The sequence below is a fragment of the Astyanax mexicanus genome, chromosome 5 (genome assembly GCF_023375975.1).
Source record: "Astyanax mexicanus isolate ESR-SI-001 chromosome 5, AstMex3_surface, whole genome shotgun sequence".
NCBI classification, from domain to species: domain Eukaryota; kingdom Metazoa; phylum Chordata; class Actinopteri; order Characiformes; family Acestrorhamphidae; genus Astyanax; species Astyanax mexicanus.
Window position 1 is genome coordinate 18943441 of NC_064412.1, and position 24267 is coordinate 18967707.

General features: G+C 36.1%; 1 protein-coding gene across 1 annotated transcript; it reads left to right on the forward strand.

Moving 5' to 3' along the window:
- Positions 1-3205: 3205 nt before the first annotated feature.
- Positions 3206-20618, forward strand: cth (cystathionase (cystathionine gamma-lyase)). The gene is made up of 12 exons (XM_007249086.4): positions 3206-3551; positions 5811-5892; positions 6267-6362; positions 6484-6593; positions 6863-6997; positions 8176-8233; positions 8326-8403; positions 10906-11058; positions 12332-12453; positions 12679-12731; positions 14269-14407; positions 19471-20618. The coding sequence occupies exons 1-12, from the start codon at positions 3390-3392 to the stop codon at positions 19483-19485; spliced, it is 1203 nt and encodes a 400-aa protein (XP_007249148.2). The 5' UTR covers positions 3206-3389; the 3' UTR covers positions 19486-20618.
- Positions 20619-24267: the final 3649 nt, after the last annotated feature.

Genomic DNA, 24267 nt, shown 5'->3' on the forward strand with positions numbered 1-24267 from the left:
ATTTAAAAGGGAAATCAACAGGATTTTTAACGATATGAGATTTACTTTTAGTGCTTACTTTTTGTGCTAACCTGTTATTATGAAATAACAAAATGTTGGAATGAGTAACATGCCTGAAGCCCCTTTCTTAATATAACATCCTATGAATACTTTCTACCTTGCTTATTGTACATGTTCACAACAAGTCTTCGCAACCCTCCACTGCCCCATCTCCTCCCTTTAACTCTGTTATCTCTCCTCCCTAACACCACTTTTTAGAGAGGGGAGACTGGCTTCCTATGACGAGCAAAAGCTGCCCTAAATAAAATGTGGTCAGATGCAAATTACACCCACTACGTTATGCTACAATGACTATTTTTATTGACATTTCCTCATATAAACAAATGTGGCAGCTTCACATTGGAATAATATACTTTAAAGATTTGATATGTTATTTTGTAGTTTTCCCAAAAATATATTTAAGTAAGGAAATATGATCACATGTAAAAGTGGTTGCAAGAAAAATGTAATAACATGACAAAATAACAAGTTTATAAAGTGTTACTTTTAATTCTGCTGCATTATAACAGTATAACAAATTATATTTAGCCTTCCATATTGATTAAGCAAATTACTGTTCACTGTTGTCTTTTTTGTTTGTAAGCACTTCATAAACCAACTTTATAGGCATTATTTTCATATCAAAAAACTTCAATATCATGGATTTGTTTGCGCACACAGGTCCTCACAGAGGGCCAGAGCTCATTTGAACTAGTGCAAAGTCTTAGCAAGTAATTCACTCTGTGTTTGGTCATAAAATGCTTTGTAATCATATGTTTCCTAATATATAAAATGGTAAATTTTGCATCAGCAGCAGTTCGAAAAGAGGCAGTGGCTGACTTTACATGTATAGGAGGAGGCATGTGCTAGTCTTCACCCTCTTGATTTTTATGGAGTCAAAAAAGGGTCATAAAGATTTTGAGTTTGTAAAACAGAAGTCACAAATGTACTGAAACTTGTAACTGCGTTTAAACAACTGCATGCACGAAAATCCAAATCCACAAATTAACTGGAATGTGCAAACTTGAAACAGAAAGTAATATTAATAATAATTCAAATGTACAAATGTGAAAAAAATATTTTAATTATATATAAATATATATATTTTAATTTGTAAATCCAATCTCTTGAATGTGTGAATCAGTACTGCTCAAATGGCTTAAGCTGGGTCAGACCAAAAATCACATGGAATTTGTGAGGTTGTAAATGTGACAGTGGGTGTTTTTCACTGTGGAGCTAAAAATCCTCTCAGTACTCCGAGCTGCAGAGACCCACCCATTGTTCTGATTGGTTAAACAAACCCCGTAATCTGATTGGTCCGGATAAAGCTTTCCTATTGGTCCATCAATCAGGCGTCAAAACAGGGTCAAAATTCGCAACTGCAGCTGGAGCTTCGCACACGCAGCAGAGAAGATGAATGAGAGGATTTTTAGCTCCACAGTGAAAAACACCCACTGTCACATTTACAACCTCACAAATTCCATGTGATTTTTGGTCTGACCCAGCTTAAGCCATTTGAGCAGTACTGATTCACACATTGAAGAGATTGGATTTACAAATTAAAATATATATATTTATATATAATTAAAATATTTTTTTCACATTTGTACATTTGAATTATTATTAATATTACTTTCTGTTTCAAGTTTGCACATTCCAGTTAATTTGTGGATTTGGATTTTCGTGCATGCAGTTGTTTAAACGCAGTTACAAGTTTCAGTACATTTCTGTTTTACAAACTCAAAATCTTTATGACCCTTTTTTGACTCCATAGATTTTGGGGCATCACTAGTGATATGGGGAGTCCTAATGAGTAAGTTGGGTAATTGGCCGTGGAAATTGGGGAAAAAATGGGGAAAAAATGTAAATTAAATTTAAGATATTAAAATGACTTCTATCATTATGTTAATATTCTAAAAGGGTTCAGCACAATTCAGATTGGTTCAGTTTACTACTTTTAATGTTAACTGTTATGTAAACAGAATGTTGTGTTTTTTTCAACCCTATCAGTTATTCGGGTTCAATCAACCCTAAAAAAAGAGATGAAGCTGACCCTGAAAGGAAGAGCTATTGTTAAATGTCAAAGTTTACTGATAGAGACTAACAGAAAAATTATACCTGTGATCAGTAGACTTATAATACTAATACTAATAAAACTGCATTCCTTTAACTTCAGCAAGCTAATATTTAGCTATTTAGTTACAAATGTTTTTGAACTTCCTTGTAAAATATTTTGTTCACTTAGTTTTTTGCTTACTGTTTCCTTATTTAGTTAATTTTTCTTTTTCATTGTGCATATTTCATTAATCCTGTCTTCAGGGCATACAGAGTACAATGTTATCACAAACATTACTCAACAACAAGCTCTTGAATAGGGCAAGTTCAGGTTCAGGACACAGAGTGCTCTTTTTGGAGGGGGAACTGTTAAAGTACTATGCAAGTTTTAAGAAGCAAAACATGTTTTTTAAATGATTAAATAACAATGTTTTGCTCAATATAATGTATAATATAATAATAATTACACAACACAATAATATAAGGGTTTTAAAATATTCACTTAAAACAGTTCGTCCTGTATTTTCATTGTTACAGCCATATTTCATCAAACACAGAATGGACAGGATATACGCTGTTTATGTTTTTACTGTATTTTGGTTCAACAAACAAGTATACAAAAAATGTCAGACAATTTACAATATATGAGTTATTGGTGGGTACAAACTTAATTATTCTTGCATCATGCTTATTGAACAGGAAATCTAAATTAGAAATAAAACAAAAATACAATAATTGAGGAAGGCTAATCGATATACGATAGATCATCATTATAAAATAAATCATAATAATAGAATAACGTTTTTTTGTATGGATTCTACTTAAAGATTGGAGAAGTAAATTAAACTCAATTAAATATAGGAAAGCTTTGTGAATAAAATATATTTTAAGTAGAATATAAAAGTTTACAATATATTCTAAAGGTTTATTCGATGTACTGGTATAGTAACAAATGATATGATTAAGTGTAAAAGTGTGGTTAACATAATATAACGTTAGATAATACAGCACGTTGTCTCTGTATTGTTGGTTGAACGTGTTGCATCATCGGGACGTCGGGTCTCCGCAAACGTGGGTCACGTGGTGCACCGCGCCCCCACGCGCACGCCAATGGCTGTCAGTGTGCGGGAGGGAGTCAGACGGTTCGCGGGTATAAGACTAATGTTTCTGCTGCTCCGGGTTTCAGTGGTAACCGCGGTCTCTGGTACGCAGGCAGTGTGATTCCTCCCCCCGCGCGTGTTGATCTGCTCTCAGGGACGCGTGTCTCCTCCAGGCCGGTCAGCAGTAAATAAAGCATGGCTAGCGGCAGCGGCGGCGAGTGGCTGTCCGGGTTCAGCTCTTTCGCCACGGACGCGATTCACGTAGGCCAGGAGCCGGAGCAGTGGAACTCCATGGCCGTGGTTCCTCCCATTTCACTCTCCACCACCTTTAAACAGTACGGCCCGGGCAAGCACGCGGTGAGTACCCGGGGGCGGCTCGGGTTACCTGGGGAGGGGGTGGTATAGTGTCTTTAAGAAGAACGTGGATTTAGACCCACCCGGTAACGTTAAATCAGTGTGGTTAAATAGCCCGTGTTCCCCCGGCTGCTCTGTAGATAATAAGCGGGACCGCAGGCTGTGTTATTTACTGTGGTTCATTAGCCATGATGATGTGATTAACTCGACCCGGCTAAACTAGACTAAATGAACCCCCTCTTTATCAACACAAAGAAAGAGATTTGTGGCCTCACTGCTTATAATATCCATAAATTCCCTATAATAACACATTTATGAGCACTCAGCAGGTTCAGGGGAGTAGATTAAAGTGCCCAAACATTATATATCATCTAATATCATCTAGTATCATTTACATGTGAATGTTTTAATGGGTTAAAGGGTGGAAAGATAGCTAAATATTTAGCTAGGTTAGATGTTGGGTGGGTTGATGAAGATTTTAGTCAGATATTCTTATTATGAATTTTAAAAGCTCCCAGTTGAGTAGCTAGCTACAGGATGTTTGCCAGAAAAAATGTGAGAAATGTATATAAAATGTGAAAATATCAGCCATATTTCAATATCAGCTATAGTTTTACATAGGTCAGCAGGGTCAGGGGAGTAGATTAAAGTGCCCAAACATGATCTATATCATCTAGTATCATTTACAGTACAAGATTTTAATAGGTTTATGTGTAGAAAGATAGCTATTTAAATCATATGTAAAACATATCACCTATACTCCAATATCAATTATCATTTTAGGTAGGTCAGCAAGGTCAGGGGAGTAGATTAAAGTGCCCAAACATGATCTAGTGTATCATCTAGTTTCATTTACATTACAAGATTTTAATATTGAGGAAAGATCCCCATATTTCACTGTCAGTTATCATTTTACATCGCTCAGCAGGGTGAGTGGAGTAGATTAAAGTGCCCAAACATGATCTAGTGTATCATCTAGTTTCATTTTCATTACAATATTTAGTGAATTTAACCCTCTATGCCATTTAGATTATTGCTAGATAGTGTTCTTCTTTTTTTTATCATTATCATTATAAAAGCTTCCAGTGGAGTAACTACATGATATGTGGCAGAATAAGAGTAAACTATACAGTCATCATATCAATCATAGGCAATCATATCAAACTATCAGATATATTTTAATATCAGTTATCATGTTAGATAGCTTACCTTATCCTTCATTTCTATTAATAAACCCATTAAATATATCAGGCTGATTTTATCACCTATTTATTATTCAATACGTGGTCCCTTTAAATAATTCTCTATAATACAACAAAGTATATGTGTGTATATTTTTTTATCGCACATTGTCAGTGCTGCTGTTTATGTTTCAGCCATCAGGGAGAGTTGAAAGCAGGTGAGATGTGTTTGTTGTGGAGAACAATAGGAACCATTCTACTTTGGGCAGTTAGCCCAAAAAGACCTTTGTGGCCGCCCTGAGCTCAGTTCAACACTGGCTGACATTTGAATAATGTGGTACAGCAGTATTCTCTTTTTGGTTTTCAATGAAGTGATTTAATGGAGCCAGATTGACAGTAATAAATCACACATCTGATTGCCCTTTGTACACTTTCTCTTACTAATAATTCCTGAGAGTAGATACTGATAGCCTGGTAAGTTCAAGTGTGGGTCAAGGTTAAAAAGAGAAAAACAGATTGCCGGTAAAGTCCACCTGCTATGTAAAGGCTTCGTGCCTCTGTATCAAAGTGGGCATGTTGTAAGCCCACTTGTGCAACAGCTGATAGATCTGTTTTTAGTTGTGACTGGTCAGTTCCAGATCCATTGAGCTGGTGCCAAAAGACTTACCAAATAATGTCAGCTTTACCAGAGTATTGCTTGTTATTAAATGATTTTAGCTTTGATATGTGCAGCAAATTGAAACGTCAGAAAAACTGTGAACTGGTTAAGCACTTGAAACGCACAGAGGGTCACAAGTAATTGCTGTCTAGTCCTACGCCAAGTTTTTTAAAACAATTTTAAAAGTACTGTCAAAAACATTAAACATCATTAATGAGTCTTTTAGATGCTTTACTGTACTAAATCCAGTTAACCAGGGCTAATTATACTATCTCTGTGATATAACATATTGGCCTATATGGTCATAATTAGACTTTTTTCCAGCATTTACTAGTTTGTAGCATAAATAGTTTGTACTGTAGTTTTATGTTTTGTTGGTTTGCATTCAGTATTTGTTCCATATTTTTTTGTTTTAATCACTAGGGATTTGAGTACAGTCGCAGTGGAAATCCCACACGCAACTGCCTTGAGAAGGCGGTTGCTTCTTTGGATGGAGCTAAGCACTGTAAGTCATCTGTTTAGTTACCTATTTACTTAAGTACTTATAATAACTTGTGAGCGCTGTGTAAATGATCAGCTTACTGTACACCTTACTGTTACTGAAAAGACTGTGTGAGAAGAACAGACGATTGGTGCAGGTGTAACTGACAATCGCATGCTCACTCACCTTGAAGAGATAAGCTCAGTATTGCATCAGATAAAGTCATAGTAACCTGCTTTTAAAACTGACACATCTCATTCATCTGTTGGCAAGTTGTGCTGCTTCCTCTTTATTACATAACAGTAGGTATTTCCAAATGTGTGACTAAGCAGGTTCTTGTAATTGATGATGATGATGATGATGATGATGATGATAGTGATGTGGTTTGTTAATGATAGGTGTTGCTCTTGCCTCTGGACTTGCTGCTACTGTGACCGTTACGCACATGCTGAAATCTGGGGATGGAATCGTGTGCATGAATGATGTCTATGGAGGTAGGCGACCGCTACACACACTGTTTGTAATTCCTTGAATTCTGTTGCTTGAGCAAAAAAGGAAGTGGCAAAAATGAGGAAGTGATAATGAATTTAATGTGTTTCTTATTTTCCTCACCAGGAACCAATCGCTATTTCCAAAGAATAGCTAAAGAAATTGGCTATGATATCTCCTTCGCTGATTGCACAAAGCCTGAAGTCTTAAAGGCAGCTCTTAAGCCTAATACAAAGGTGTGACTCCAGGGTGTCTGGTCTGAAAGAGCAGCTTCTTTATTACATAAGAATGAAATTTATGCACAGTCACTGTGATTTGACTTCATTTTTTGCTTGCCTAATTGTGACTCTGTTCAGTCCCTACCCTTATTAAAATGCTCTTGTGATTCAGCACTAAACACACACAGTGGGTGGGGCTACTGGTTTCCTGTTCTGTCTGCTGTTTTTTATACAGCAATAGAAGCCTGTTGTTTCATCATTTCATATGGATGTTCTCTTTCATACAGATGTTGTGGATTGAGACTCCATCAAACCCAACAATGAAGGTTGTGGACATACAAGCATGTTCAGACCTTGCACATGAACAAAACAAAGACATTATTGTAGTTGTGGACAATACCTTCATGTCTGCCTATTTCCAGGTATGTCTTACATTTGCTCACATCCTGAATTTCGTCACTTCTGTTTTTAAACGCAGATGTACGTCACAGCATTTGTGACTCATTATGAGAGTTCTTATTGCATCAGCCATTATTTGTTCAAACCAGTCTGCTCATTGTCTCATTATTAATGTGATTGATGTTGAGTAACCTCTAGAGATTGTTGTGCTAAACATCCCAGGGATTGGCAGTTCTGGAATTACTTAAACCGGTTCTCCTGACAGCAACTGTTGTACCACTCTCAAAATGATCTCAAATTTCTGCAAATTCTGATGGTTAATGTTAACGTTACTTAAAGCTTCTGACCTATATCTGCATAATGTGCACATTACGGTTGGGCGATATGCCCCTAAAACAATATCACAGTATTTTATGGTATTTTCACGTTAACGATACTCTTGGTGATATAAATATTTCAAGAATACCCTACTGCTACAAAATGAAAATTAAATTGTATTATTGCATACAATTTGACATGGCACACCCCTAACTGAGATATTAAAAAATATAACAATTTTATCAAATGTGTAACAGAACTCACTGATCCAGAATGTCATGATACTAATATTGCACTTCAAATATCTCCATATATCCAGGAATAAAATAAAATAAATAATACTGGACAGATATAATCTCTCTAGTAGATATATCATGAGAAATGAGAACTGTGTGAATTTTTCTTTTGCTAAAAACAGCAAAAATATAGAACCTTGATGTGGTAATTAGGGATGTGTGATATGGCACAATATTTAGGGTATAATATAATTTGCTATATTAAAAAATGTTGGCGATATTTGTGTACGATTTGATATGGCACACCTCTAGTGCACATTAAACTTTTTCCACATAAATCATTAAAAGAAAAATTGCATAAATTAAGGGTAATCCTAATAAAGTGCTTGGTGAATGTAGTCTTTTGTATATTTATATATTTATATATAATTGGAATGTGAATTATAAATTACATTTTTATATTTGTATATAATTGTAATGTGCATTTTATATATATATATGACATTTTTGGTTGGTCTGGAAGTTTCAGATCCCTTTCTTATTCTATTTTCTATTTATATTCTATCTTTGCTAAATATCAAAGATTATTATTAATAAACCATGAATGTTTTTGGTTTTGTGACTTTGCTTATCTTTGCCCTGCACAGCGCCCTCTGGCCCTTGGAGCAGACATCTGCATGTATTCTGCAACAAAGTACATGAACGGTAAATATATGATCAACTGTTTAAAATGCAATTCAGTGTTTCCCTTCTGTGTGTAAGCAATCTATGAGCCAATAACCTTTCTGTATTTTTAGGACACAGTGATGTCGTTATGGGGCTGATTTCTGTTAACCGCGAGGACCTCTATGAACGACTGAAGTTTTTACAGAATGGTGAGACTTGCAGTGAAATTCACATTGATACTGTTTGTTTATGTTAGGCAGCATTAGGAATACAACCATCCTATATATTTTCCCTAAAAATGGACAAACTGTTTGAAAACTAACTTTTTTTTAAGAAAAAGCCTCAAACACACATGCCCTCAAACCGCTTTTCAAAGAATTTTATAAGATTTATATTGCTTTAACTTTATTTTCAAATGACTCTAAGGGCTTTTTTAATATGATATACAGTATAACATGTTTCAACAGATTTTACTTTTAAAGGACTTATTATGTTTAAAAGACTCATTGCTTTGCAAAATATTTTGATTAAATAGGTGTGATGGCACAGATCTGTCAGGCTAACAATGATTATCTTTAGTTTCCGGCTGTCTAATTTCTTTAAAATACAACACAATTGATTGTTTAGTTCTCCCTTCTTCTTAAGTTCACTATTTCAGTCACATGCTAGCTTGGTCATTTAGATATTTTTTTTTACATGTAATTGTTACTTTGCAGAGTTTGCTAAGCAGAGATAGATATGTTTAGATATAGTCTTTCATTACATTACAAAAAAAAGGTTCCAAATGGTTTTACCTTGTCTTTTATAGTCCCAAAGCGCGTTTGGGCATGCCCAGTGTGGGCTTAGTGACTTGGCCTATCTTCAGAGGGAAAGAGTGTTTACGGATTTTATATCTTTTTTTTATGTGGGAATTGCAGGGTTTCTTAGCTCTCTGTTTTGAAAGATTGACCAATATTTTTGTGTCTGAATGTGGCAGATATATTTGGGTACAACTACATGCTTTATATATTTTTTTTAGATTTCCAGTTGTCAAAACTGGATTGAATGACTTACGAAACCAGTTCATGAATCAATTCACAACATTTTCCAGACAAGGCTTTAAAAAGAGTTTTTTTTCTCAGGTGAAGTAAACAAGTATTTATTTAAAAAAAGACTAGTTGAGTTTGTGGAGAAGTCATGTGAGGCTGATGATACTGATCACAGTAGTAGAATGAATATGATTTGCCAAAAGTTGTGCAGTTTAACACAGACATGGGCCAGGAATCAGTCAAGGTTATGAGGGCCATCAGTGGGGGAGAAGAGATACTTTTTTGGAGGAAATAATAATATTTTGGAGGGACTTTTCATATGTTATTTCATTTTTGAGATACCTTAGGTATCTCTTTCATTCATATAGATGCATGTGTGTATCTTGGCATTCCCTTTTTTTGTTAGTGGAGCTTAAGGGATTTGGGTGAAGGGTTTGGTGTTTTATGAGTTGATGTAGGAGGATCATAGTTGCTGCATTCTTCAGCTGCCTGTTGATATTGTGGTATAATTGGCGCCCTTGCCAGACTGGCTGCTGTTCACCAATTCATACTTCTACTGGGACAGGAAATGATTGTACTTGTAATGTAAGGCACATATGTTTTATCATTGGTTGCCTAGCCAGTAGTTTGACTCTGAGCTGTCAGAGAGAGGTCTTGTTCAATTGGGATTGGGTCAAAAGATGATTTTGAAGACTAGGCAGACACCTTTTGGGAATTTTATGTAAAAACTATGCAACCCACAGCTATTATAATCTGCTGCCCATTAGCTATTGTTTTTTGTTGCATTGTGGGTGTGAAGCCTTGCCAGTCATGTTTTCTTTACATATTGATCATCTTATTGTGATGTCCAGTTTAAAACATTAATTCAGAGGAACAATCAGTAATAAATGCAGTTAATTTGCTAATGGAATCCGTTTTCCAAACACTGGATAAAGTTTTGTGCCCCATCCACTTCTCTCCAGATGCGAAGCACACATGTGTTGCCACATCAACACACAGTGGCACAATCTTACTCTGTAGCTGATCGGTAAATATATAAATGTTCAATGTCCAAAATGTTTGTTTCTGCTATGCTAGTGGTGGTGATACATTACCCTGCTATCATTAGCAACATTACTGAAGTTCAGCGATTACATATTTAGCAGAAAAATTGCCAGCTCACCTGTTTTCATGGCTGCAGCATACTGTTTATGTGCTGTTGTCTTTATCTGGCAACCCATAGTGTGAAAATGGCACTGGGGGAACAACTCAATATATTGATTATGTAATTAGTTACTACAGAAAATGTAATCTATATTGGTTCTTTAACTAGAGGATTTTTGATATTCAAATCTCTATTCATGACTTTAATCAGCTTCGATGAATCAGGACCACTGACTTTCTTTATGGAACTTAACTCTCCCTATAAATAGATAAGCTGCATTGTATGCAGTGTTATGTGTGAAAGTTCCTACCACACCCAGGAGCATATACAGACTGTTTTTATGGTCTGTACCATCTTTATGGCATACAACTCAAACATTACCCTCTCTTCAACCCATTGACCTGAAATTCCTCTTATTATTAGCCATGGTCCCTGGTCCTGGATGCTTGTAAATATAGATTTAAGTTTCTAGTAAATATGCTCTGTTGAATGAGTTTCAGGCCTAAATGGTGTTAAACAGACCTCTTGCTGTGTTTCAGCTTTGGGAGCTGTTCCGTCCCCATTTGACTGCTACATGTGCAATCGAGGACTGAAGACTCTGCACCTGAGAATGAAGCAGCACTTCAAGAACGCAATGGCTGTGGCTGAGTTTTTAGAACGGGACCCCAGGGTGGACAAAGTCATTTTCCCAGGTGACTATAGCTTTAAAATGCCTAGTGGATAGACTCTATATGTACCAAAATGAATATGTCTGTTCCAAATATTGCAACCATCACTGCACACATATTTTTGGGTTCTTTATATTGCCAGATACACTACCGGTCAAAAGTTTTAGAACACCCTAAGTTGTCCAGTAGCAGTACTGTACGGCCCAGGCAAACTTCTTTTTGATGTTCTTATCTTAGCAATAACGTTATTACTGCACTTCACCTGTCAGACCTCCAAGTCTTCTTCTCACTGCTGAAACTGATACTTACTCCTATGTTATGCTAAGCTAAGCTAAGCTAAAGGTGTAGCCAGACCTCTTCCTGTTCCAGTTTACTTCAGTTTCCAAGAGTCTTTTGAAGGTAAAGGAAAGAGTGCTCACTGATTTCTGGATTCATCTGTAATTTCTCTTGAAAAAACTTGTACTATAAATAGTTACATAGTTGTAAATTGACATTTTTTTTAAATCCAGTTCCAAAGCTCCGTTTATTTCTATTTTTACATACCAGCTGTAAGCTGTTCACAAATGAATTGTTTGGGGAAAAAAGAATCATCCCCTCTTTTTTTAACAATATTTTTTTTTTTTTTTTTTGTTTTTTTTACAAAACACTTGTATTTTAGTGGCGTAAAAAATTGTATATTATACAACATTTTTTACACTGGATTTTGCACCATTTCCAGTTATTGACTGGACCTGAAGAACTTAAATAGCAAAAGTTAAGAAAAAAAAAAGGTCTGTTCTAAAACTTTTAACTGGTACTGTATGTTAAGCAGTACATCCACTAGAGGACAGTCTGCCCACAGAAAGTTTTGCTTTTTACTTAAAGAGGTTTCTGTGAGGCCATTAAACGAGTTAACTAGTTTCTTTTCTGCTAGGGTTCGTTGTTCATTGCAAATAATAATTCAATATCTTATTTTTTAATTTTATGCAGTTTACATTATTTAGTATAAATACTTTACTTGGCATTAAAAGTTTTTTTTGTTAAATTTTGCACAAAATATATTGACAGTAATCCCCTTTATTATAAGCAATAAAATGGAAAACATCAAAGGGGGTAAATGCTTTTAATACTCCCTCTATACAATATTAAAGAATCAAGCTCCTAACTGATGCTGGTGACCACTAGGGGGCAATATATTCATATTTTGTACATTGGTCTATTGTTTATTTCTAGGGAAAAGAGAGTTGTTTGGAATACAGGAATGCATTACTGATTCTGCAGTATTAGTGGTGAATGTCTCGTTGTGTCTCTTTGCCAGGTCTACCTTCCCACCCTCAGCATGAGCTAATGAAGAAACAGTGCACGGGATGCCCCGGCATGATTACCTTCTACATTAAAGGCAAACTGGAGCATGCCACAGCTTTCCTCAATAACCTCAAGGTGACTTGGGAAAGAATTCTTCACAAACAGATGGAATTATCCTGAGGGCCAATTAAACAAGTGTGGATAATGAGTCCCCTCAAGTTTCCCCCAGCTGTTAGTCTTTTCCCTGCATGAAACTCTAGTTTAATCATTATCTTCCTCTTCTGAAAAGGGATTTTTGTTTCAATATTATAACCAGGTGTTGGGGATTGTTTTTCACTAAGTCTGTGTTTTGTGTTTCAGTTATTTGCACTTGCTGAAAGTCTGGGGGGTTATGAGAGTCTGGCGGAGCATCCGTAAGTGCTAAATGTCAACACCTGGCAATACACAGCCACTTGCTTTGACTTCTTTAAGTTCTTTAATAAGACTGAATTTTATTTTTTTTGTTACTAAGTTTCAGATTTAAGTTTCAGTCATAAATGCATCTGATTTATTCTGATGTTCAGAGGAAACATCATTGCAATAAGGATAAGCACCCACTTGCCATTTCGCATCACCATGTCCTATTCATTTTAATGGAGAGATAGCAAAAATTATCAGAAGATTTTAATTCTTTTAAATGAATAGAAATTAAATTGATACATCACATAAGTGCCATGTGAGAAAAAGCTGATAATGGCAGCATGTGGATTTCCAGAATAAATCCTTATTCTGTACCAGATGTTAAATAGACTCTCTTGTGTCTCTTATGATCTCTGGACCCAAAGATCATATGTGAAAACTTCAGATTTACTATAAACTAATAAAAATCAGCATGGTGGAATGCGTCCAACAAAGTGCAAGTGAACTTGTACCTTACCAGGTTAATGAATGATTCATAACACCACATCAGAATGTTTCTGTTACATATTTGTTGGTGTTTTTTGCGACAAATTAGCTTTTTGGTTAAAATCTGTAGCTCTGTTGTTTAGGATTTTTGCAAAGTATTACACATGTTTATTTTGATTGGCTCTTACCAAGGTCAAGTGTAAAACTGTCAAACCAGAAAAAAAACTCAATGTTTTGACCTATGACTAAACCACGTTTTAATGAATCAAGCCCAGTGACTTCAGTGTACATTTGTAAACAGTCAACAAATGTCAAGATTATTAACTAATGCATGAATCTGTCTGCAAATGTCAAGATCATTAACAAGTACAGATTTAAAATGAATGAATGCATGTTTACTTTTATAGTACATGTACACGTTTGTGGTGCATGGTACAGTTACATGTTTTCAAGCTGTAGAGTCATTGTATTCCAATAGGGGGCACTAGCTTTTTGTGACTGAAGTGAAAAATTTTGTACTTTGCTTGCCTTTCCATTCAGCAGCTCTAAACAGCTTACATTTATAGTAGAAGGAACTCCTTTAAAAGCTTTAAAAAATATTATAATCAACACAACAACAATAATAATAATAATAATAATAATAATAATAATAATAATAATAATAATAATAATAATAACAGTAATAATACACAATAGTAACACTCCTTTTTAGTTAGTGTTTTTCTTTCTTTAATTTATTCGCTACATTGTAGATTAATATTAAATACATGAACACAATTAATAGACGTATGGAATTATGTAGGAAAGTGTTTGGCCTCCATAATTCCTGACCCAAACCCATATGAGGAGATTTGGGATGAAAAGAGGTGTGTCCAAACTTTTGACTGGTACTGTACGTTTCATTTAATAGGGGTTACCATTCGTGTCCTCACACTTTTCAGATGGATTTAAAACTAAATTTGATCGTTCATAAGTCTCCAGTAATGTGCTTACTCAGAGATAAGTGATCCGCTGTGGGCTATATGTCCATTGACATGATGCATCTCTGCCTTTCCTGTTTTACAGAGCGATTATGACTCATGCTTCAGTGCCAGAAAACGAGCGGGTGGTGCTGGGCATCAGTGATACACTCATTCGTCTCTCTGTGGGACTGGAAGATGAAGAGGACATTATCGCAGACCTGGACCAAGCTCTCGGTGCTGCTGTAAGTGTGTTTGCACACACACACACACACAAACACACACACTCTTGCAGGCCCATAAACATCCACAAAAACCTATTGACTACTATGCTAGCACACAAACACCACTCTCAAACAGGTCTGTTCCCTAGGTAATGATTAATCATCGTGCAAATGGCCGGTGCTGTATCTGTGTCTGGTACCAAGGTTATCTCCAAGCTAAAGACATTAACAGCCACCATGTGACTTTCTTTGGCTGGTGCCTATATTCCTGCCCTCCGGCACTTTCAAACCCATAATGGATCTTGCTCATTTCAGCAAATCTAATTGCCTCAAATTATGCTGCAGTAACTAAACCATATGTCAACGCTAAGATTATTTAAGGCACAGCCATTTGAATGCATCTTTAACCCTTATAGCGGCTGGGTTTCTTATAATGCATCTAGCTTGATCTATATCAGGAGTAGAATTTCCACAAAGCACATCTCCAGGTGCTTTTGCAAAACAAAATGCAGCAGCCAAATCAAGATGAATTGGCTCTAGTTGCAAGTTGACAGCTATCCCCCAGAAATGTTTTGCTGTGAAATGAGGCAGTAATACAGAATATTGTGGCAGACAGGAAGCATTTTCAGTGTGTGTTCTCCACGGGACATTTCTTTCTATTGCTTGCACTGACCGTGCAGAGTGATTGCAAGGCATGTGTGCTGCTGGTTATTACAGATCACAAATACTGCCAAATTGAACCGCAGGTCTCTGACCACACAACATCTAGTTCTATTACAGTTGTTTAGGAAACAGTTCAGAGCATACAAAACCTCATATTTGACAAATTATTATTTATAAACAATACTAGCCTAGCTGATTTTCTAAAGCCTTTTCTTTTAGAAGCTTTCTATTAATACAGCTGAATAATCCAGACACTAGGGGTGTAAAGGTGCACAAAAGTTACGGTTTGATTCACAAAGCAGTTGGACTTCACTGTTTGGTACACAAGAAAAACGTTTTTTATTAACCTAATATTAGTATTTGTTGAGAATAACTATCAGCCCTGTTTTTAGGAGCTTGGGAACCTCTGCTTTTGCGTAATTGCCTTGTGATATAACTATGTAATGTTGCCCAGAGGCAACAAATAAAAAATGCCTGTTTTATGAGGTAAATGAAAACAAAACAGCCAAAATATGCCTTATAATATGCTTTCAGAATATAGTTTTAACATATAACAAATAGGGGAAAGTATAATAATAATAAAAAAGTTGTTTGTTGCCTGAGGGCAACACCATGCCATAGAGGGTTATACATCTAAAAAACATCTATTTTTTCACCTGGTGTCTTAAAGTCCTCCTGAATTGGAAGTTGGTGACACCAGTAGCATATAAAACAAAGCTTGTTTCATGTGCTTCTACACATACAAACAACTTTGATGCACTATTTTGTCTGAACCACCATGCTTTCGATTAAATGGAAAAAAACAAGCACTTTATCAACATTCTGGTATTTTTTTGTGATTTACTGCATAAGGAAAATATTCAGACTAAAAATGGACCATATTGATACTTGAAATTCCACTACGACTCTCACAATGTCATGCAAATCCAGACCTTACTTGCTAACAGCTTACAGCTTATGGTTTCCAGATGAAACTCACACTTGTTAAATTTGTTTCCACATTACATTCATCAGTCTCTGTTAACAGTCATACTATTGTCCCCCTAAGTATTGCATACATACATCAGTGGTTCAATTTGGATAAACAAATTGTTGCACCTCCATCAGGCACAATTGGAGAATCCTTGATGCGCTATTTGATTCAATTAGAGTGCCGATTAGACCATTCCATTTGCAAACACATCTGCAGAAATTATGGTCCAATAATTTCATACATACAGTACTAGATAAGCTGCATTGTGTTAGTCTTTAAAAATATGTGTGCAGTCTGTGCTTCTGAGATGGATTATCAATACATTGTACACATTGTACAACGGGAAAGGTACCACACATACAACAAGCTGCTCAAAGAGGTACTCAGTGTACTCTAACTGCACTATGTAACTTTGGTAAAGCACGCAGGGCAGCTCCTGAAAACTTTGTAATGCTGCATGACCTAAGTTATATTAAAATCCTCTGCCAGCTTAGTCCTTGTGTTTATTCTTTTTTCTATATCTTTTAGCTTGTCAAAAATGCATGTGTAAAGCATGTCCTTTAGTGGTGGCTCAGAGCATGAATATTGCCCATGATGTACAAATGCCTACAAAAACCCTTTTTCTCAGTAGCAGGTTGCTGCATTTTGGAATGCAGCTACACTAAATAGAACTAGATTTTTTATTTGAATAGTAGTTTTTGCTTATGATTGTCTAGATTGCCATCAATTCTAATATGCCTTTGAATCAACACTTTTAGAGAATCTGAGCACTTCATAAAACGGTTGATTAGTAACTTATCCACTAATCATGAACAAGTGTGCTTTTGATGATGTTTACAGCTTGATCAAGCTAGCTATCATGGCTCTGAAACTCAAGTTACTCCTGGTGCATTAGTTTGCAGGATTGTTCTTTTTTTCCCCCAAAGTCCTAATATACTCATTCTTCTCCAAGTCATTCTCCAGCTTCAGCTCTGTGCCTGACAGTGGTTAAAAAGCATTCTACACAGTATTGACTAATTCAGGGTGATTTAAATCCCCAGAGCAGTTAATCTCCCTCTAGTCTGTCTGTCTCTCTCTCAGTACACATGCACCTGATACTTTAGACCCGATGTGCTGCTTATCTGTGGAGAATGGAAATTGAGGTCATATAGGGACTACTTTGATTTGAATTGTCTTATAATTTAAAATGACATGAGGTCTAAGGGGACAGTTCCATTAGCTCTTGGCTTGTGTCGCCATGTGGAGAAGTATAAATTGAAGCTCACTGCCTTTCGGAAAACAAGAGGTTAATTGTCTGTCTGTGGGGTTAAGTGCTGTGAGGTTTTTTTTTTTATTGCTGAATATGCTAATGTTTAAAGCTTTTATCGAACTGCACCCGCAGTTAGCCTCAAATTGTGCGTTCTCTGGCGGGATGCCATTTGAAAAGGCTTGGCTGGGACCTGAATTGCTACTCATCATGGAGTCAATAGACCAAACAGGCACAGAGACCATCTCACTGATGACTGCAATTCTGTTCTAGCCAAGAACAATATTCGTGCCGAGGTGCAATACAGTCGCCTACTCACTTTTATAATAACTTTCTCTCTTATCTCCAAGCTTTTATTATATGAAAAATGAGGAAAAAATCTGAGAAATGATTTACCAACATAGACCATAAAGAAAACAAACTGATCACAACATCTTTATTAGTAAAACAAAAAGTAAATTTCCTTCTTCACAAATGTGTAATTTTTGTTGTCACTAATATCATTTTTCATAGTTCTGCTTCTGTTTATCTGCTATAGGTTTCCTGAGCAATACATATAGACTGCAGCTTATAGAAGTAGATTAGTATTTTTTTAGAATAGGGTCTGTACTAAGTGTATTAGGTCCAGCTGACTAAGGCCCCATCCACACAAATTCAGATATTTAAAAAAAAACTCAGGTTTTGATTTTCCACACGAGCAGCATTTTCACAAAATATTTCCATTTACATGGAAACGACATATCGCTTAAAAATGCTGAAATGAATATGGGATTCTCTAGACATTCGGAAGTTAGGTAATGTGAGAGTAAAATTAAATTAAGCTGTAAACATGTTATTAATCTGCAAATCGCAGAGAGAACAGAACCAATCTATGTGATGTCAGCGCTTTCAGAAAGCTTCGTTTTCCCCGTCCACACGGCTCTGCTGGTAACAGTTTTAAAAAAGCTTAGTTTTCGGTGACCAGAAACACCATTTTTGTGTGAACGGAAGGCCAAAAATGAGACAAAACCCCCAGGTTTTAAAAATATCCAGATTCGTGTGGACAGGGCCTAAGGTGCTGTGACTATCATCTGAGGAGCACCACTTTATATGCTTTATATCCTAATAGTGGCTGACTTTATATCATCATATGTGTTCACATTCATCCTCCCAGTGTTGGAGGACATTGCTAGTGATCAGAGAAATTTGATTTGCACAGAGATTCTAAATTAGGAAGAAAAAAGATTGAAATAAAGAAGAAAAAATGTTTTGATCAGCATAAATAAGGTTGTTTGCTCACTTTAATTTTTATAAAACAGTTGAATTTGTTCTGGTTTATTTTAAACCTCCTAACAAGCATTCTTGATTCATCTGGTTCTGCAACGATCCTCAGACCATGAGAAGAAGCGCTCCATTACCAGCAGAATGCAGTAAATGGATGATCCTTGTCTTATCTTTTGAGTTTTAAATAAGCTCAGAAACCTCACGTGTACTATAATCTGATCAAAGTCCACATCCTGTATTGCACTTAGAAATGTAAGTGCCTGGGGAATACTGTTCTTAGGTATTACTTTGCAGGTGTAGTATAGCAGCAAAGTCTGTGGTTGTATTGGTAGATCGGCCAATGTTATTTTACGCTATCAAATACATAAACTTTTTCTCAGTGACCTTTTAGTGACTTAGCTTTCATATCTACATGCCGTTTTTGCACTGATCCAGGTTTAGATTTAGAATTGTTTTGCTTATTTGGCCCATTTAATATCTAAACTTCAGTTTTGCAGTTTATTTTACTTGTTAGTCAGTTTAAGATTATTGAGCATTACTTAACCCTTTAACGTCAAAAAAATTGCGACGGTATATTTTAAAACCTATAGGTCATTTTATTAGCCTGCAGATTGGTAGAGATGGCACAATCAGTTTGAGTGTAGTTCAGCACATTATTTAATAGGATAGAGTGAACCAAATGTTTTCTACCAAACGCTTGAGTGGAAATTAGAGGGTTAAGGTGCATCTGCATTGTGTCTGCATTAATTCAGATTCATCGGAGCAGAGTGATCTAAGCCAGTTTGTGATCTGTATGCACAGGTAGATCTTAATGGTCGATGTTAATATAATATAATACAAAACAGCACAATCAGCCTCAGTGCAAGTTTATATTAAGTAAATTGATTGGAAAATTGATTTATTGATTAATTTTTTTTGTTTGTTTGTTTTTTTTTCCAGCATCCAAAGAAATGAACTCAACAGGATGGGCCAGGAGCTACAACGCCTTCTCTAATGAGCAGAGGAAATTTCTTACAATCGGCACATGTTTATTTTATAGATAGTATGTAATGGTTATGCTTGAAATAATACATTTTTACATCAGGGATCAAATTAAAACAGAATTAGTGTGCTTCCATAGATCCACAATTATTTGTATCCATTTTTTCCCCACACCAACCAGGGGACATCTGAGATTTAAGGTACATGCCATCTTACTTAATGTTTGCTGCTTTTACATTTATCTCTTTGCTGATTGTGTAGTAATTGGATTTGCAGGTGTGATAGTTGGCTCCTATATTGGCGTGGCCTTAAGGGCATTAGGGAAATCTAAAAGTGAATGGTAGAAGGGTGAGAAAAGGGAATTGTGCTCTGATGAGTTAATTTTATTTCCGTCTTCATAAACACTGAATCTGGGACTGTATCTGCGTGATTGGAAGTGATCTTACATCATCTGATACTGTAGAAGTAGTTGCATTCTCATTCCGGGATGACAGTCAATGCACAAGGAGAGTATGATTATTTTTTTTCCATTGGATCAATGTTCCTGTTTACATTTCTTCATCATCAGGTATTAGCTAGATCAGTGTTTCTCTGGGGTGCCGTCTGGCTTCATCGGGGGTGCCGTCAAAATATTGCGCCTCACGTGCATATTTCCTTTCCAGAGTCAGCTCGTGTCGGGGTGTGTCCCAATTCACAGGCAGCATACTCTGAAGGATGCGACCCACAGAGGCGGTGTATTACTGCGCAGCTGTGACGCAATCTGTCTTCGAATACAGCCTCTGAAGGATGCAGCCCCTAAATTGGGACACACTGTAAAGTTTTTGTCCCCCCACGCGATGCACGCGCTATTTTATTTCATATTCCGCCAGCAACACCCCTCGTTCTCACCTGAAGTACTGCGCCAGCACATCCACCCCCCCCCCCCCCCCCCCCCCTCCGTAAACTAGGGTGCCTTGACATCTCGCATATATTTAAAGGGTGCCGTGATAGAAAAAAGGTTGAGAAACGCTGAGCTAGATGCTCAAGATTCATAAGTTTTTCCAATGGATACTTTTAATCTTTTGTCATCTGTGCTAATGGACTCATTAAAAGCCATTTGTATTCTGTCTGTTTCTTTCTTTTCTTATGGCTGAACTTTGCTTTTGACCATATTAAACTAATTACACATTACGCTATTGCCTGATGTGAGCAAACATTAGAAACGGGGAATTGGTAGATAAATACTGTAAGACATACTTAATGATCCGCTTAGAGTGTTAATGACCAGGCAGTCAGTTAGCCTATTATGAGACATATTGACTCTTGTCTGGAGGTGGGTAATAATAATTACACTGCATGGCTAATTTGACATGACTGTAATTACATTTTTTGGTGAACTACTAAGACATGGCTTTTCATCTTTTATTCTGCATTATTCTATAATGTATATCTGCCATTTATTAAGCAGAGGAAGTACCTGTCATGATCTCTGCAATCACCTTGTGCTTGGAGTTAATTAACAAATCCTGCAATCGTATATTATTCATTGCCCAAAATCAAATTTGGTAAACAGTGTTATGCAATACTGATGTACCACATAGTCTAAAACAACTCAGGAAGCTGGATAACTGGTTCCAGAATTAGGAGTTTTGAATGCAGTGCTCAATCAGTTTGTTTGCTCTTACATTAATCTGTAAATGCCATTTTGGGGAAGTTTCGAAGACAAGGATTAAGCATAATCCTGGACCACACAGCATTTAAAAACATGTTTTTCCATTGAAAGCATAGTCTTTGACTAGGTTTAAGGTTTAATCCCTGTCTGGAAAACTGCCTTTTTATGTTTTTTTCAAGAAACAATACAGTAAAAATAAATTGTGAACCTCTGGCCAAGTTGCATACTTTTCTGATTTTAAGTAAATTCAAATTCAACCTCTGCATCTGCAAACTGTTTATATTAAGGAGTAACTTAATATAGGAGTGCCTAATAGAGGGGACAGCACTCCAGCAGCACTGCTGTGGCCGAAACAACTGTACAGGGTTAAAAAGGAGACTTAAATAGTTTCTTTGAATAATGTTATGTTAATGAAAAGATTACACTTGTTGTTTTGGATCTTTGTTTATGGTTTGATCCCTTTTATTTTGAGGAGCTCTTGAGAAAGACAAGCCCAAACTGCTTCACGAGTGTGGAGGTGGCTTTCCACTGCTGTGTTTGTGTGTGTGTGTGTTTAGCCACACAATTCAGTTCAATGCAGCGCAAATGTGTCAACATTGGGATAAATCTTTGAGAAATCACAAATGTCTATAGAGAAAGTATCATAATCCAAATGGTCAGGTGTTAACTTTCAAACATGGTGTAGGTAGTGTCAGTTCATTAAAGGGTACCCTGTTTAGTTGTGCCAAAAGCCATTCATCCTTAACCTTTTATGTGACACATTAAAAGAACTACATTTCTAGAACTAGTGGAGTTCTTGCTCTTTAAATTAAGCCAGAAATAGCTTGTATTCATCACTGCCTGTTCGGCATCTCCACTCTGCCTTGTTTTGGTGCTTGGCAGTACCTGTATAATCATTCACACTGCTTGTTTTTTATTGCCTGTCACACTGAGTTTACTGAAACCACAGTTCTGGGTTTGCAACAAACAGAATTACTCAGGCGCAGCACACATCTATTAGTCTTAATAAACACTTCATGATGTGTAATGTCTCTTCGGTTTTGTGCTTTTCAGTCGGGCGATTATTTTAAATCTCGCTGCACTGGCACAGAGCCTGGAACTGCAGAGGCAGAGACTAGCCCAGTAATGGAACAAATCATAGAAGTAATAGACAGTCTAAATTGGCTTGTGAGGCCTGATATTTTTCATTTGCTGATGCCACGGCTGGTCATCTCCTGTCCAATTCCCACTTGCCTTAAATATGATTAGAGTCCTGCAAGTATCCAAACCCACCATCACCCACATACAAAGTTTGCTCAAGATCATACAGTACATAACAAACAAATATTTATAGATTGCCATATTTATAGATTCAGTTTAGTTTTATATAAGATGAAATAATTGGTAACAGCAAAATATATCTATATTTTAATATCATACATACATTATTGATTGACTAAAGTACATGGACACATTATTCTTGGCTTTAGCACAGTTGAACCTGTAAGGGTGCTGCAGAGGCAAAAATAACAGCAATAAAAGCATTTTTTAAAGGTAAGTTAAGGTTTCAAAAAAAATTAAGCACGACTGATATGTAACTTCAGAAGAAAACAAAGTATTTCAGCTATTAATGACAAAAATATGGTTTCAGGGTTCTGTGCTTCTTCAATTTGAGTCTGGTAATTCTGATGAACTTATCCTGTGCAACATAGAAAACTCTTGGTCTTTCTTTTCTGGGCCGGTCCTGATGAGTGCCAGTTCCATTATGTTTTTGATGGTCTATGCGAATGCACTTAGGAACATTTTCTAAGTTCTTGATTTTTTTATTGACTGACCTTCATTTTTTAAAGCATATTTTTGTTAACTTAGTTGAGCAGTTCCTGCCATAATATGGATTAAAAATATTTAAATATAGCTATTCAATGTATACCAACTCTACCTCTTCGCAACTTTACAACTGATGCTCTCAAACACATTACGAAATTCAAGTAATTTACTCCTAAGAAGTTCAGCACAGCCGTTAACTCATAAAGCTGATTGAGAAAATGCCAAGAGGTGCCTAATGACTTAAAATTAAACTACATTATGGTTTGTTAGGGCTTCTAACATATCTGTATTACAGCATACTAAAGACAAGTTGAAAAATACATTTTCTTCATACTTAAGAATCACAACTCTTTGAACATAATGTAGAGTAATAAACATACAAATTGTCTGTTAGGTAAAAAAAAACTTAAGAACCTACCCTTGTTATTATTCTACTCAATACTGCAAGACTGTATTCTGGGTCAATTCTTATTTGTTCTGCATTTTTAATAATGTTTGCACTGCAGTGAAAAATGACTGGTTCTGAATTGAATTGAATGTGGAGGGAATTATTGCATATTCTCTACATACATAAATCATGCTGTACAGCTGAAAGTGGGCAGTATAGAATATGATGAATGCTCCTATTGACTTTAGATTATTGGAACTTCTAGACTCAGCAGTAGCCGTGGTATTGTGTTGCTTGCATCAGTGTGCACCTCACACAACATATTACTTTTATAATTCAGTCTTATCAACTCATGTTCAGATGTTGTAGTTCAATGCATTACATTTATTACATTTGCATTAAATAATCTCCAAGTGAATAGAAAGGGGAAGAGGTTTTCATACACAATACCATGTTTTTCTAAGACCAGCAGAATTGGGATTACTAATTTAATTTTATAGGATTTTGGAGCAGTAGAGCTTCCTCTGTGCTGACGGCTTGTGTGATGATTTCCTTTTCCGTTTGAAAAATGCACTTCAGTTAATTACACTTTTTGGCAGGCCTTCAGTAATAATTACAGTTGTACTCGCTGCATAATTGCTGGGAACAGGAAACTAATCCTGTGCCACTCCATGTTCCTTAGCTCCTTATGTCAGCTGAATTACTGCTTACATGGAAGATGTCTTAAAATACCAATTTGATCACAAACATGTAGGAATTAGTTTGGAAGAAAACACAAATGTTATTTCAAATAATAAGTAATAAGAACACAACAACATATAAAACAAAGAAAATCAATGTCCGTATGAGTACAGTTAGAATTTTAATGTAGTTTGTCCCATTAAAGTGGACATGAAACATTTCAGTTTGT